The following is a 12,638-nucleotide window of genomic DNA, read 5'->3' on the forward strand; positions in this document are numbered from 1 at the left end:
TTTTTTCTATTGATACCATGTCTGTAATTGAGGATATCTTCGCACTCAGAATGTGACATGATTAATGTCTTGTACATGGAGTTGGGAATGCTTTTTTTGGTCTACATCGTTTGTTTCTCAAACTCATCTAATATTATGATGATTGTAGGGGTTTGAATCGAGTCGTGGTTATCGCAGAAAATTCTCTTTCTCAGAACTTGCCATAGATCTAACAGAGGACCACGACAAGCGACGGACGGTCCACTTTGGAAGTCTCCCACTGATGAAAGGCGCTCGGGTCAGCCAAGTGAACCGGTTCAGTTTGGATATAAAGCGCAAACAAGTGCCATCGGTCTCGGCGTGTAGGCCTGTCGAGAATGGATACCGCACGGATCCTGAGCCTTCTCCTACTTCTTGTTCTTCTTCTTCTGCTATCCAGAAACATCAATCTGGTTTAACACAGAGTCTAGAGAAGGAGGTGGTTGCGGCACTTGGGTTCAGTGACGGGGACTCGCGATCCGGTCATTCATCCACCCATCGAGGAAATTCAGCGGAACTCGAGGCGACTCTTGGGCATCACCAAGGCAATAGTGTCTCCTCGGCGCATGGATTAGCGTCAGTGCAACCATGCAGGGATTGTCTTCCCCGAAAGCCTTTATTGAAGAAGGAAGAGTCGCCTCCGATGACTCCGATCCAGGTGGCCATTAACGAGGCGCCTTTGTTAGTCCCCGAGTACAAAAGCGACCAGCGGGACATTGGGAACAAAATTCTTTCGTGGGAACAAGCCAGCAATATCGACGGCAATCCAGTGGACCAACAAAATAACGTTCAGCCACAGCCTGCGGCGGACGAACCGCCTCCCGAATGCAATACTACTACTACTCGGCCAACCTCGACGACCATGGGGAAACGATATTACTCCTCGGTCACGGAAACAAAACCCAGCAGTGAACGGAATGTAACGCTGCTGGAGCCTAATCATAATCACCACCGGAGGGGCTCCAGCGTGCAAATACGACTCCAGCCCATGCCGTCAGTCTCATCATTGGGCACTCTAGAGGCTGATCGAGACCCGCAGCGGCCATTGGGCCAAGTACTCGGTGAGTGGCTAGTCGCAAGGTTCCTTTCAACGAATAATTAACGGTATGTAGGCCAGGCCAACTCGTCCCGAGTGTCCTTTCTCTCGGATGGGGGCCAAAGTCTTGGCGTCCATCATACACGCATACGCGACAGGCCGAAGAGCCCCTGGCCAGCTGATGAGGCTGAACATCGACTTAGCGGTGTTTTTCGACCTCTGCTGTCAGGCAGTAAACCTGCGTCCAAGTCCACCCACCATGCTCGCCCTGACCTGCCCGTGCAGCCTGCCTCGAAGCAAGCCCCTGCGCCTAAAGCTTTATCGACCATGGACAAGCTGAAGGTCGTCGGTAACAAAATCCGCCGCCCCTCCATAGGCTCGGAATCGGGTCAGCCGCACAAAAAGGCCTTAGACAAAATAAGCGTATAGACGCCGCTGTCAAAGCTCCCAACTGGATTCCCTCCCGTACTAATTTTACAATTAGGGCTTCTTCAACCGTTCCAACGCTCGAGCGGGACACGACCGGCCGGAATCCAGAGCGACAGAGTCTCACGTTCCACCGGTGCAACCCCATCGTCACACCCATTCAATGGACCGACTCTATCCCGTCTCCTCACAGTGCACCTCACACTCTCGCGTGCCTGCCGCTGAAATCGGTCGCCCCCGATCGAATATTGAAAATCACACTTCCAAAGGGCAACCCCCTCCACCGGAAGGATACTTCGCTCCGGAATCTTTCTCTCGCTTCCGAGATCATCAGGAACCGGGCGTCCCCTTGACGCAGCAGATAACGGTCGAAGATATCGACAGCAGTGCCCCCGCGAATAATCCTATTCCATCTCCAACGGAATTTCTCCACAGACACAGCGGAAGTGGAAGTGGCAACGGTCGACTCACCCCCCAATCACCTCCATACCGACCGTCCGCTTCCCCCCATCTTTCGTCCCCGCCACAAGCATCCCCGATCCCCTCCCCAGTCCCCGGCGCCCCACAAACCCCATCCTCCCGCGGCCGGTCCGAAGAAAGAACCTACGCCCAAGACCTCAACATTCGCTCCCGCAGCCCGAAAGCCTTCGCCCCGCGTCCCGAAGAGAGAAACATCCTCAGCGCCGACACTTCTGACCCAGCCTACCACCTCGGCATCTTCCGCCAAAACCCCCGAACAAGCCGCATCGGCGACCAAGAACGACCCTGGAAATTGACCATCCCAGGCGAAGGCGAAGACAACAATACCCCGGACGACGCCCTCACCTGGCGCCAGCAGACCACCCAGGGCGTCCTCCAATGCGGCCAACAACTACCCACCTACGAAGAAGATTCGCGCGAACACCAACACCAACCGTTGCAGGAGACTCACCATGACCAAAAACTCCCTTTGACCAACCCTGCTCGTCCCTCCGCGCCTCCCCATTCTCAATCAACGGGCAATCTCCACCCAACGAGGGGCGAAAGCCGGGTCCTGAACCACGACGCTCCGGTCGAGCTGCCCGTTCACGCGGACGACGATTCCAGCGAGGAGATCACGATGTCCAGCACAGCTTATCCGGGGCAGGAGTGGAGACCGGCGGGGTTTTCCGGGTGGGAGTAGTTTGTCCGACCGGTCAACTGATCGTTGATAGTTTGATATTTCGTGGTTCTCTTTTTTTTTGGTTGAGGTTGGCTTCGTAGATACCCTGTTTTTCACTTTCTTTGCTTTGTTTTCGTACAGTTTATCGGGTTTCATGGTTGCTCGGGGTTAGAAAAAGATATTGTGCTGGTAATTTAATATTGGCGTCTTTGAAGCATAGCGAGTTTGGTCTCTTGATGATTACGAGGCATGATATGATATTGATGTAATATGTCAGATAGGTCGATATATATGAAAACAAGATGATTCATCTAAGTATTTATGGACCTTTTATTTTGTTGGGATTGGAGTGTGGACTCTATGTCTACGATTTATGGTACATCGAGTTATAAGTAGGAGGGAGGTAGATGGAGTAAAGGACTCCCTACCCCTCGAACACATTCTGCTGCAAATCCATCCCCATATCCCTGGCCATCGTCTGCATCTGCGCTTCCAGGGAATCTTCCATCCCCCCGCCGAGTCTCAGGAACTGTCTCACTTTCGTGAAGTAGAAGTAGATATCGCTGGTGAAGAGCACGAGCCGGAAAAGGAGATGACGGCCGTAGTTCCGGATCTTTTCGTTGATCGGGAGATCGGGGGACTCGACGAGCGCGCGTGATGCCCAGGTGCCGGTGATCTTGATGCGGTTGACAGGGGAGCCGAGGAATTGATTGTTGGCTTGGACGATGCGCAGGTTGCGGCCGATGAAGATGAGTTCCTTGGGCCACTTGGTTTCGTCGCCGAGGATCTGACGGATGCCCTTGCGGGCGGCTTGTTGGGCTTCGTAGTGGCGCTGGGCGCGGTCCTTTTTGGAAAGGCCTTCGAAGTGTTGTTGGGTCGAGAGGTCGCCGCCCTGGTAAGGGCGCATGAGGGTGGCGGAGGCGAAGATGTCAGGGTTGGTTACGCCCCATTGTTTGACGACGTCGTGGATGGCGTTGTTGTCAAAGGTGAGAAGCGCTTTCCAGAAGCGGGCGTATTGGTGTCTGAAGTCTGTTCCCATGTGGATGTAGAGGCCGTGGTCGATCAGGACGAGTTCTGGCTGGCCGGAGGGTTTGCGACGGACGAAGATATTGCCCGGGTGCGGGTCACAATGCACGATCCCCCAAAGGAACATCTGAGCGGAGAACAAGTCGACCATCGTGGTCATCACTTCTTTCAGGGAGAGGCCGAGTCCGCCGCGGCCATTCCATCCGCGCCAGTGATCGCGCTCTGGTTTGATTTTGGTGACGGTCGGATTTTGAGCGATCCTGGCCGATGTGCTTTCGGGCTGCGGAGGGTCCAGTGGAGCTCCATGACATCCTGGGCTACCCTGGCGCCATCCACCTCGCCATGATCGCGTGATAGTATCCTTATCCCAGAGTCGGACGCCCTCGATCCATTCCGCCGTCATGACACGCTTGGAGCTCAGCTCGCGATAGACCTTGGGGATATAGACCCGATTCCGGAGGCGCGACTCGCCTGCGACGAGTCGGGCCATCTTCTCTGAGTTATCCGCTTCATTCTCAAAGTCCGTCTCCAGGGACAGGCGCTCGCTGACATATGGGACCAGAGAGTAAAACGGGATATCGAATACGCGACTATAGATCCAGGTGACGACTCTATCGTTTTGTCAGTAGGTGATCCATCGCCAATTCAGAGGGAAAGGCATATTTACTTAAACGCCCATAGATCCCATTGAATCTGCTGCGCAATTTCCCGCTTCTGGATCTTCACCGCGACCTCTCTTCCGTCGGCCAATCGGGCCCAGTGGACCTGCGCTACACTGGCACTGGCTCTGGCCTTGCGCTCCATGACACCCTTAGTCGGATCGCCGGTGAACGACACGCCAAAGACCTCTTCCGGTGACTTGCCGAAGTCCTCACGGATGACCTTCTCTACTTCCCTCCAGTCGTTTTGCGGGGCATCATCGAACATGCGCGAGAACATCTTCTGGAACTCAGGCGGTAATATCGCTGACTGCATAGCAATTGCCTGGCCGATTTTGAGGTAGAGACCGCCATTCTGCCGCAGTAAGTCCGATAGTCGTTCGGCATTGCGAGTGTGCAGGTCGTTGATGGAGTTAGCGAGGAGAGGTTCCGGTCGGAAGTTGATCTTATAATCCAGAGCCACGATTAAGCCTAACGTAAACGTTCGGGCGGTTCTAGTCAGAGATGATGCGTAGAACTGGCTATCAATGGTATAGACCACCCCGCCGGCCAGCGACAGGTAGACAAGACGTCGGAGCCACTTGCGGGTCCGATCATAGGTCTTTGCGGGGGCGGGTTTCCCTAATTCGCTGGGGGAGGGAGGAACAAAGGGTTTATAAGCGCCCGGGTGAACGTACCGAGCGGGCTGCTGAGGGGATATAGATTGCGGAAGGGAGCGAGGGCGTAAGCACGATCGGAGGAGAAAGGAGGTCGTGTGCGTGGTGGGAGTGGACCGCAGTGCGCGGGCGAGCGACGTCATGGGCGCCATTCAGAGGTGTCGGGAGATCGTATTAAATAGGGGTTTTCATGGCGTAGTTATCCGGAAACCAGAGGATATCCCAAAAATTATAGGAACTAGGAATATATATCCAGGAAAGGGTAAGTGGAGGATAGTGTTGTAGAAGAAGAGAGAGAATTGAAGTACTCCAAAATGCTGACAGGAACCTAGTGCCGCTTTGGGGAAATCTCCGACCCCGTGATATCAAATAGAACAGAATATAATAAAATATATACTACAAGTACGGAGTAGCAAACCAACAATCTATAATTCATCATGGGCCTCGTCTGAATCACTCTCCACCACTCCATCCCCTAATGTTTGGCACACACTCGCGTACTCCTTCATGTTGTTTGGGATAATCTCCTCCCATAACTGATCCGTCTTGAGATACTCGTACTGCTCCCGACAAACCTCCTCACTGACCATAGGTAGCAATGTCGGCAAATTCATTAAAGCCGCCCGGACGAAGCTCTTTTTGAAACAATTCCCGAAACCCGCCAGCGTCTCCGAATCCGAACAGAGATCTCCGCCATGGAGCATTGGACCACACCGACGCTTGATAATGTCCGCGACATCGTCTCCCAGTTTAATCATCGCCTCTTCTTGTCGCGGCGCATCGAGTCGTTTCATCACGCTGCGCACGGCGGGGAGGAAGGAGTTATCCCGCGTCCAGAGATCCCAGTGTGGAACGGTCGGTCGGCAGCCTCGATCGCAGATATGCTGTTGGAATTTGTCAAAGAGGTCACTGGGACGGCCGGCCAATGCAGTGACGACTTTCACGCATGATGTGTTGATCTTGGCCGAAGCGCGAGCGATATTGAGCAATAGGAGGAGGATAAGGGGGAAGAGATGGCCTACGAAGAGGCGCATCGTGGTTCAATTGAGATTTTTACTGCCGGTACCAAATTGTAAACTAATTAAAGAGTGCAATTCGAGAGCGGCTGAGAATTGGGGAGGGAAGAGGAACTTAAGATTCGCGGCTGATTGATGGTTCTCGACCCATTTTCCGGGATGATCGACGTCTTCCCCCGCATCCATGATCTAAAAGCCTATCTTTCAGGTGAAGAGATACAAAGCGACGTGGCTACGAGTAGAAATAATTCATAGATATGGATCTGATGTTCTCATAGTGTCGTATTCCTCATGTGCAAATTGGTCCCCTTGTCCAATGTTTGTATGCTACTGTCGAGTAGGGCTAAATATATATATATCTCAGCCATTACTGAAGTCGCCAGAACCTCACAGCTCCATCTACATCCGGAACCACCAGAGCAGAAGAGTTAGAAAAACAAACCGGTCGTGAACCAGTCATCTTCTCCACTTGATCCCCAGGCCCTCTTGCAAACAGTAGCTTCGAGTTTGTCGTCAAGTCATATACTTCAGTAGATCCCTCACCACTGCGAAACATCAATTTCCTCCCTTTATCGATAAACCGTACCCCACGAATTTCCGCAAATCGCCTCATCACTGAGACTTCGAACTTTAAGGTCCATTTCATTTTCTCTTCTCCTGTGTATGGATCCAAGGCACGAAGTGTGCTGTCGCTGGCACCGACCGCTAGTAGTTTGAAACGAGAGATCTCCTCGGCTGACGATAGGTTGTAAACATATACCGTAGCCTTCGGGCTGCCCTGACTGAATGTTATGTATTTAGAGTCCAGCGAGAATACACCGGACCACATCTGTCCACCAAATGGTCCCAAGACTTGCAAGCAGGTGCCACCATTCGTATCCCAGATGCGAACCGTGCCATCCCAAGAGGTAGATCCAACGAGCTTTGCGTCAGGGCTTATGGCTAACCACATGATTGTATCTTTTTGCCCGGGAGACGATGCCGGGTCACCCTTGCCTTGACATCCGAGATATTGACACAATATAGAGCTTCTGCGTCGCGCACCTTTTCTACCAATCTGAACTGAAAAGTGTACCGAACGCGGTAAAGTGACCCTCGAAAGTAAGTGACTTGGTGTCCAAGGTATGGATGTCAACGGCCTCAGTTATGACGGTTTCGAAGTCCTCTGTAATCGTCTTTGTCGCATTTTCCTCTGCCCTCCAATCATGATCTGTCACAAGTTGGGGGATAACGGTGTCTGCTGCTTTGGCTGAAAGAGAGCCAGTATCTACTCTTTTGTCGTTCCCTCCACACATATTCTTTCTATTCCCTTCAAGTTCCCAAACAATGATCATATCCTCTCTACAGGAGAGAAGTGTGTACTGCACATCTCCGATCAAATTTGGAACAAAAGACAACTGTTCCACAACATCCGAATGTCCAGTTAGGGTTTCCACGTGTTCCTGGGTGACCGCAGAATGGATGTGAATATTCTTTCCCACCCCGATCGCGACAAATCTGTCATCCGGAGTTAGGGCCGGAGTGGACAATTTCTAATCGAGCTAGATTTTATTAACCTCTTGGCCCCAGTGGAAGGGATGGCCTGGAGCCCTAGTTGCCGGTTCGTTGCCCGGATTTTTGAAGTCACTCTCTAGGTCGTAGACGTATTGTTTCATCAGTTTTGACTGATTCATGTATCCCATGGTGATTGAGACGGCCTGTATCCCTTTGATAAATAAAAAGAATGTATCGATATTGAATGCGGAGCAGGCATCGTTTACTTATAGTAAGATCAGCAGAGCTACTCTGCGATAGAGGCTTTGCCTATATGCAATTGAATCACTGGTCCAGTCTGGCTGCACAAACACGACGGTCGGTGAGACTGAGATCTTATTGGACTTGATGTCTACTATGATATCAGGGCAGGCGACAAGTGCACATTGGACATAAGAGTTTTAATGATAAACTTAGATTAAACCCGAGTAATAAGGATATTATACCTGTTTCCGAACACCATATTATTGACTCTTAGAAGCCCTAACTATACATCCTGCGCCTGTCAAAGTGACCCATTCACAAATTAAACCCTACTATATAAGAACCCTAAATATTTTTTCTAAAGTGTCTGTGCCATTTCGTGGCTTGATCAATCTACCGGTATCACAAGTGAAGCAGTATCCAGCGGATTTCACTGCATTCTGTGAAGGTAGATAGACGCCCAAAGAGTGAAATTGGAAAAGCGAAAGAAAAAAAAAAGCATGTATTCATCTAGGAAGCTTTACATGAATATAAATTCACTGTGAATACTACAAAATGTTCCTTTTCAGTTCAACTTCAAGGCGTTCCAGTGCAGCTCCCAGCATAATCTCATATTTACACTTGTCTTGGTCTTCCAACCCCCTCTGCTAACATCTTTCCCTTCAAACACCCAGATCTCATATCTCACCCGTTGCACTTCCCTATATATACGAGGTACTTCCGTGATCCTAGGTTCTCTTCATGGCTCGTTTTATCTCTGGAAATCAAAAATACAACCGTCAGGCCGATCAACATCTTCATAGCTTCAACCAATCCTAACTAGACCAATATATACAACCCATGAACATACTGGGAAGACGCAGATTTCGCTCGACATCTTGACATCTAGCCTTTAGCTATATGGCCAGGCCACTCATCCGGAAAGGCCACCAGAAAATTCCCTGGATAATAAAAGCGGTTCTCTACTTGAGTGCCCTGGGTACAATACACCAGTCCTCAGCCTGAGCTTATATTATCCTCTCCTGCATCAGAGTTAATTAATCAAGAAGATGACATTTTGATCAAGATATTCGCTTCCGCCTAATCAATTCTACTGTGGTCAATGTCTACTGCTACCGCTGCCATATTGGTTACTTCACCCAGTGCTGAGAGATCCAAAGATGGCTATTTTCGGGCAGCCTTTGACCTGATATCCATTCGCGCAGCATATGATCTTCATCTGAACAGACATCTCTGTGCACAAGTGACAGAATAGATCAAGGTGATCCCGAAGCATTATATATAGCAGCTTGGACAATACATGAGATGCTCGGGCCTTCTGCACCCAGCGTCTCGGTGCACCGGGCCCAAATAAGAGATGGGTTGGGTACCGAGATGAAGATGCTTATAGCGACTGAAGCCAACAGGTTGGCAATGTCCAAGCTCAAAAAGAAGGCTGGACGCATTCCCCCCTATCTGTACGCAGCTCTGACCTTCCACTGGGGCGGTATCAATCCATATCTAGTTTGCCACAAGTTCCTTTAAGTTACCGGGGAACAATTTGGCATCCAACACGGACCTATAACACTATCTTTTGAGTTCCTCCCGTCAACTCCTGAGACCAGATCAGCGTTCAACGAGGTTGGACGAATCACCCCTAACCCAACAGATCATCCAGCGACGAAGACCTAACCAGGTCGTGGGAAGGATATATTGAGAATCTTCGTGCCGGAGGACCATTCCTACCTGAGACTCCATGCGAGAAATTTCAAATCCCGCCTATCCACCTGTACATACGAAGACCAGGAAGTACCTTGAAGATCGCCATTATCGAGAAACAGTAGTAGCATCTTTGCATCTGATCCGCTAAAAATATGGTTAAGATGCTCGAGAAATCTTCAGGTCACCGATATCATATATAGATTAGTGACATTCACTCGTCCTCACACCTTGGCTACAAAATCCCGCAAGCTTCCACCCTTCTGGCCTCTTCTTGATATCCTTCTCGCATATCATCTACGTGCTCCCTATCACACCGGCAATGACGCGGCGCAATAGCTGCATTACGTCTTCTCATATTGATTGAGCTGTGATCTGATTGGTTGACAAAAAAAGTAGAAAACTACTGAGTCTATAGAACAAAAGCCGTATAAGTGCGTACCCAAAAGTGGTACTTCAAGACCGTGCATACGGATCTGCCGTTGACCTCCAGGTCAAAAGGATAGGATACAGCTGACTGACTGGATGTACGGCCGGCGACGATGCGCTATCGTGCGGCCGTTGTCATTCTCTGTCCTAGAACCAGCGCTCTCGATGCACGGCGATAATCTTTTGCGATATCACGGACGCCCTGTTACGGTGCGTGTTGTTCGTGGCACAGAGCCCACTATGCTGGTGCGGTTGTTTAGACTTTTGGGATCCGGACGCGGCAGCGGCGTACACGATGGTTGCGGGGGAGGTGGAAGAGGGCCCAGTAGGTGAGTTTACCACATTATTTATACGGAAAAAAGCCATGGCACACTGTATGGCAGGGTGCTGGGAGAAGATTTGGACACTGAAGGAGAGACACTCTTCATATGAAACGGCCCTTTTTGTATTATAGAAACAAGTATCATTCTAGCAATCAGAGCGACACCACCACGGGTTGTTTTTTCCATCAATTTTTCATTATTCCTCTCCCAGTGTCTCGACTTCGGGTGTTAGTATTCCTCCTCACGACCGGTATCAGAGCCCTGGTTCCTCAGCTTAAATCTCTCTGTCTGTCCTCAAGGCATACATCCCAGTCTGCTCTAGTGCTATAGGCCTTCTAGTTAGGGTGTTAGGGGTTGAGCCCGCCATTCTTCGACATATTATGCGTGTCACCCGTTGGGGAGAAACAGTACGACTATTGCTTCAATATTGTCCATGCCTACCAGTAGACCATCGCATCTTTTACCAAAACCAAGATACAATGAAAGTAGAAGATTATATTCTTCACGCACCGTGGAGACATGAAGTCAACTTAAGTTCTGAGGAAGAACAATTATTCCCCGCCCCCGCATCAATTACTACATCTTGCCACTTCGCAAGGAACCGTAGATTCATCTGCCACCATTTTACACTTTGCACTTGACGGAATATGTCCGGATTAGGTCTCATAGAGGTTGATTCCCTTGAAGCCCTTGTCATAATCGACAATGAACTTGATCCTCTCTCCCCACCTGCCCCAGACACCGTGCAAGTGTCGGGTCTGATGGGTTCTCTGGCTCTACATTCCCCACATGAAAATCACGATCGAGGCGAAGCTGAAAAGGAGCTGCAGATGGAAGATATTTGCTGTGCAGCGCATGGATTGTCTATCCTTGTGGTATGGTCTCTTTCACCCGGAAGAACCGGAGGACATTATATACTGATCGTCCTAGACGGCAACAAAAGGCGATATTAAACACTCGATCCTCTTCGATGCAGGTCCGGAGGGCGAGATATGGGAGAGAAATGTCAAGCGGCTACGCCCGGACCTGTCTTCTGTTGAACTGATTCAACTTTCTCACTGGCATCGGGATCATTCCGGTATGTACCGTTTTGACTGACTCTTGTTGAGTTATTCATCAATTATCTTCTAACAGACCCAGGCGGCCTTACTCGAGCCATTGAAATGGTTACTGAGGCCAGAAAGGCCAAAGGTCTGTCAGACAAGGTGCCAGTAGATCTTCATCCTGACCGTCCCGACTATCGTGGGTTCGCTCTAGGACCGAATATCATTTCTTTCCAGGCGGACCCTTCCTTCGAGGAACTCGAAGCAGCCGGAGGAACCATTCACAAGCATGATGAGATGCACACAGTACTTGACGATTTCTTTCTAATCTCGGGTGAAATACCCCGTCAGACAGCCTATGAAAACGGCGTGAAGGGTGGCATGCGCTTTGACAAAGAGGAAAAGGATTGGTTCACTGATGAGCTTATATCCGACGAGCGTTTTCTCATATGTAACCTCAAGGGTATGATAGTAGACAACCCTTCCGCACATTCTACTACTCTGGATCGAGGCCTCTAACTACGATTGTCGCATTCCAGGCAAAGGACTTGTACTGTTCACAGGCTGCAGTCACGCAGGAGTCGTTAACTGCTCGCGACATGCAATCGACAGCCTCGATGGCTCTGTGCCTCTTTATGCGGTCATTGGGGGCTTTCACCTGGCCACCAGCACTGCTGCTGATACGGAAATCACGGTCAAAGACCTCCACAAGCTGGATCCTGCTGTTCTTTTGCCGGGGCACTGCTCTGGTTGGAGGGCTAAGTTTGCGATTGAGAAGCGTATGCCTGGGAGTCTAGTGCCTTGCACTGTGGGCTCGAAGATCACCTTCTAACCATGTGTTGAGTCTCCCCGTGTTCACAGCATACCCTTAGGTTTCACCAGCCGGGCTGTCGTGGACTTGCCATCATTCATAGCAGGCAACCTGCATACTTCTTTTACGACGGGTTTCACTAAGTTGGCGATACGTGTAGGTCGAGTTAAGTTCGACAAGCTAATACAGTACCGAATAAGGCATTCGGTTGGGCAGAAGCTTCTTCTCTGGAGAAGGGTCTGTCCTGTACATATAGATATCGACAGGGCTCAAGCAGTGTGGGCAACTCTCAATGGCTCTTCCATATCTAACCTCATCTCGTCAGTAAAGACTGTAGACCAGCAAGCACTTATTTTCATGGCACGTATATTCATAGTAACCTATGTCGGCACAGTTGTGTAATACACCCCATGTGCAATGAGATAAAACTACTGCGGCCATGTGCCAGCTCTCCCACTGCCATTGTGTCTACATGGGGTCCTCACAGGGGCAATTGTATTCTCTAGATATATATGTTCTAGTTTGTGAATATTCACATTCACGAGTACTAGTACTTGATCTTCGGATAAGATACATATTCATACGCCTCGCCGAAGCGATTATATGTTCAACTCATACC

At 50.1% G+C, this 12,638-nt stretch overlaps 4 protein-coding genes across 4 annotated transcripts; 2 read left to right on the forward strand and 2 right to left on the reverse strand.

Annotated features, from left to right (window-relative positions):
* Window positions 1–17: 17 nt before the first annotated feature.
* Window positions 18–2,642, forward strand: BDW43DRAFT_298018 (uncharacterized protein; the record flags this gene model as incomplete). Its single annotated transcript, XM_032044492.1, has 4 exons — window positions 18–23; window positions 149–1,079; window positions 1,131–1,477; window positions 1,539–2,642. 4 exons carry the CDS (start codon window positions 18–20, stop codon window positions 2,640–2,642), a joined length of 2,388 nt encoding a protein of 795 aa, XP_031903877.1.
* Window positions 2,643–3,045: 403 nt separating this feature from the next.
* Window positions 3,046–5,996, reverse strand: BDW43DRAFT_298019 (ABC1 kinase family protein; the record flags this gene model as incomplete). The annotated part of the gene is made up of 3 exons (XM_032044493.1): window positions 3,046–4,258; window positions 4,315–4,991; window positions 5,454–5,996. The coding sequence occupies 3 exons, from the start codon at window positions 5,994–5,996 to the stop codon at window positions 3,046–3,048; spliced, it is 2,433 nt and encodes an 810-aa protein (XP_031903878.1).
* Window positions 5,997–6,345: 349 nt separating this feature from the next.
* On the reverse strand, window positions 6,346–7,273 carry BDW43DRAFT_308052 (WD40 repeat domain-containing protein; the record flags this gene model as incomplete). The annotated part of the gene is made up of 2 exons (XM_032046393.1): window positions 6,346–6,974; window positions 7,054–7,273. 2 exons carry the CDS (start codon window positions 7,271–7,273, stop codon window positions 6,346–6,348), a joined length of 849 nt encoding a protein of 282 aa, XP_031903879.1.
* Window positions 7,274–10,768: 3,495 nt separating this feature from the next.
* BDW43DRAFT_266739 (MBL fold metallo-hydrolase) lies at window positions 10,769–12,377 on the forward strand. The gene is made up of 4 exons (XM_032040904.1): window positions 10,769–11,040; window positions 11,096–11,243; window positions 11,306–11,671; window positions 11,748–12,377. The coding sequence occupies exons 1-4, from the start codon at window positions 10,813–10,815 to the stop codon at window positions 12,038–12,040; spliced, it is 1,035 nt and encodes a 344-aa protein (XP_031903880.1). The 5' UTR covers window positions 10,769–10,812; the 3' UTR covers window positions 12,041–12,377.
* The last annotated feature ends 261 nt before the right edge of the window (window positions 12,378–12,638 follow it).

Source organism: Aspergillus alliaceus (genome assembly GCF_009176365.1).
Source record: "Aspergillus alliaceus strain CBS 536.65 unplaced genomic scaffold BDW43scaffold_7, whole genome shotgun sequence".
NCBI classification, from domain to species: domain Eukaryota; kingdom Fungi; phylum Ascomycota; class Eurotiomycetes; order Eurotiales; family Aspergillaceae; genus Aspergillus; species Aspergillus alliaceus.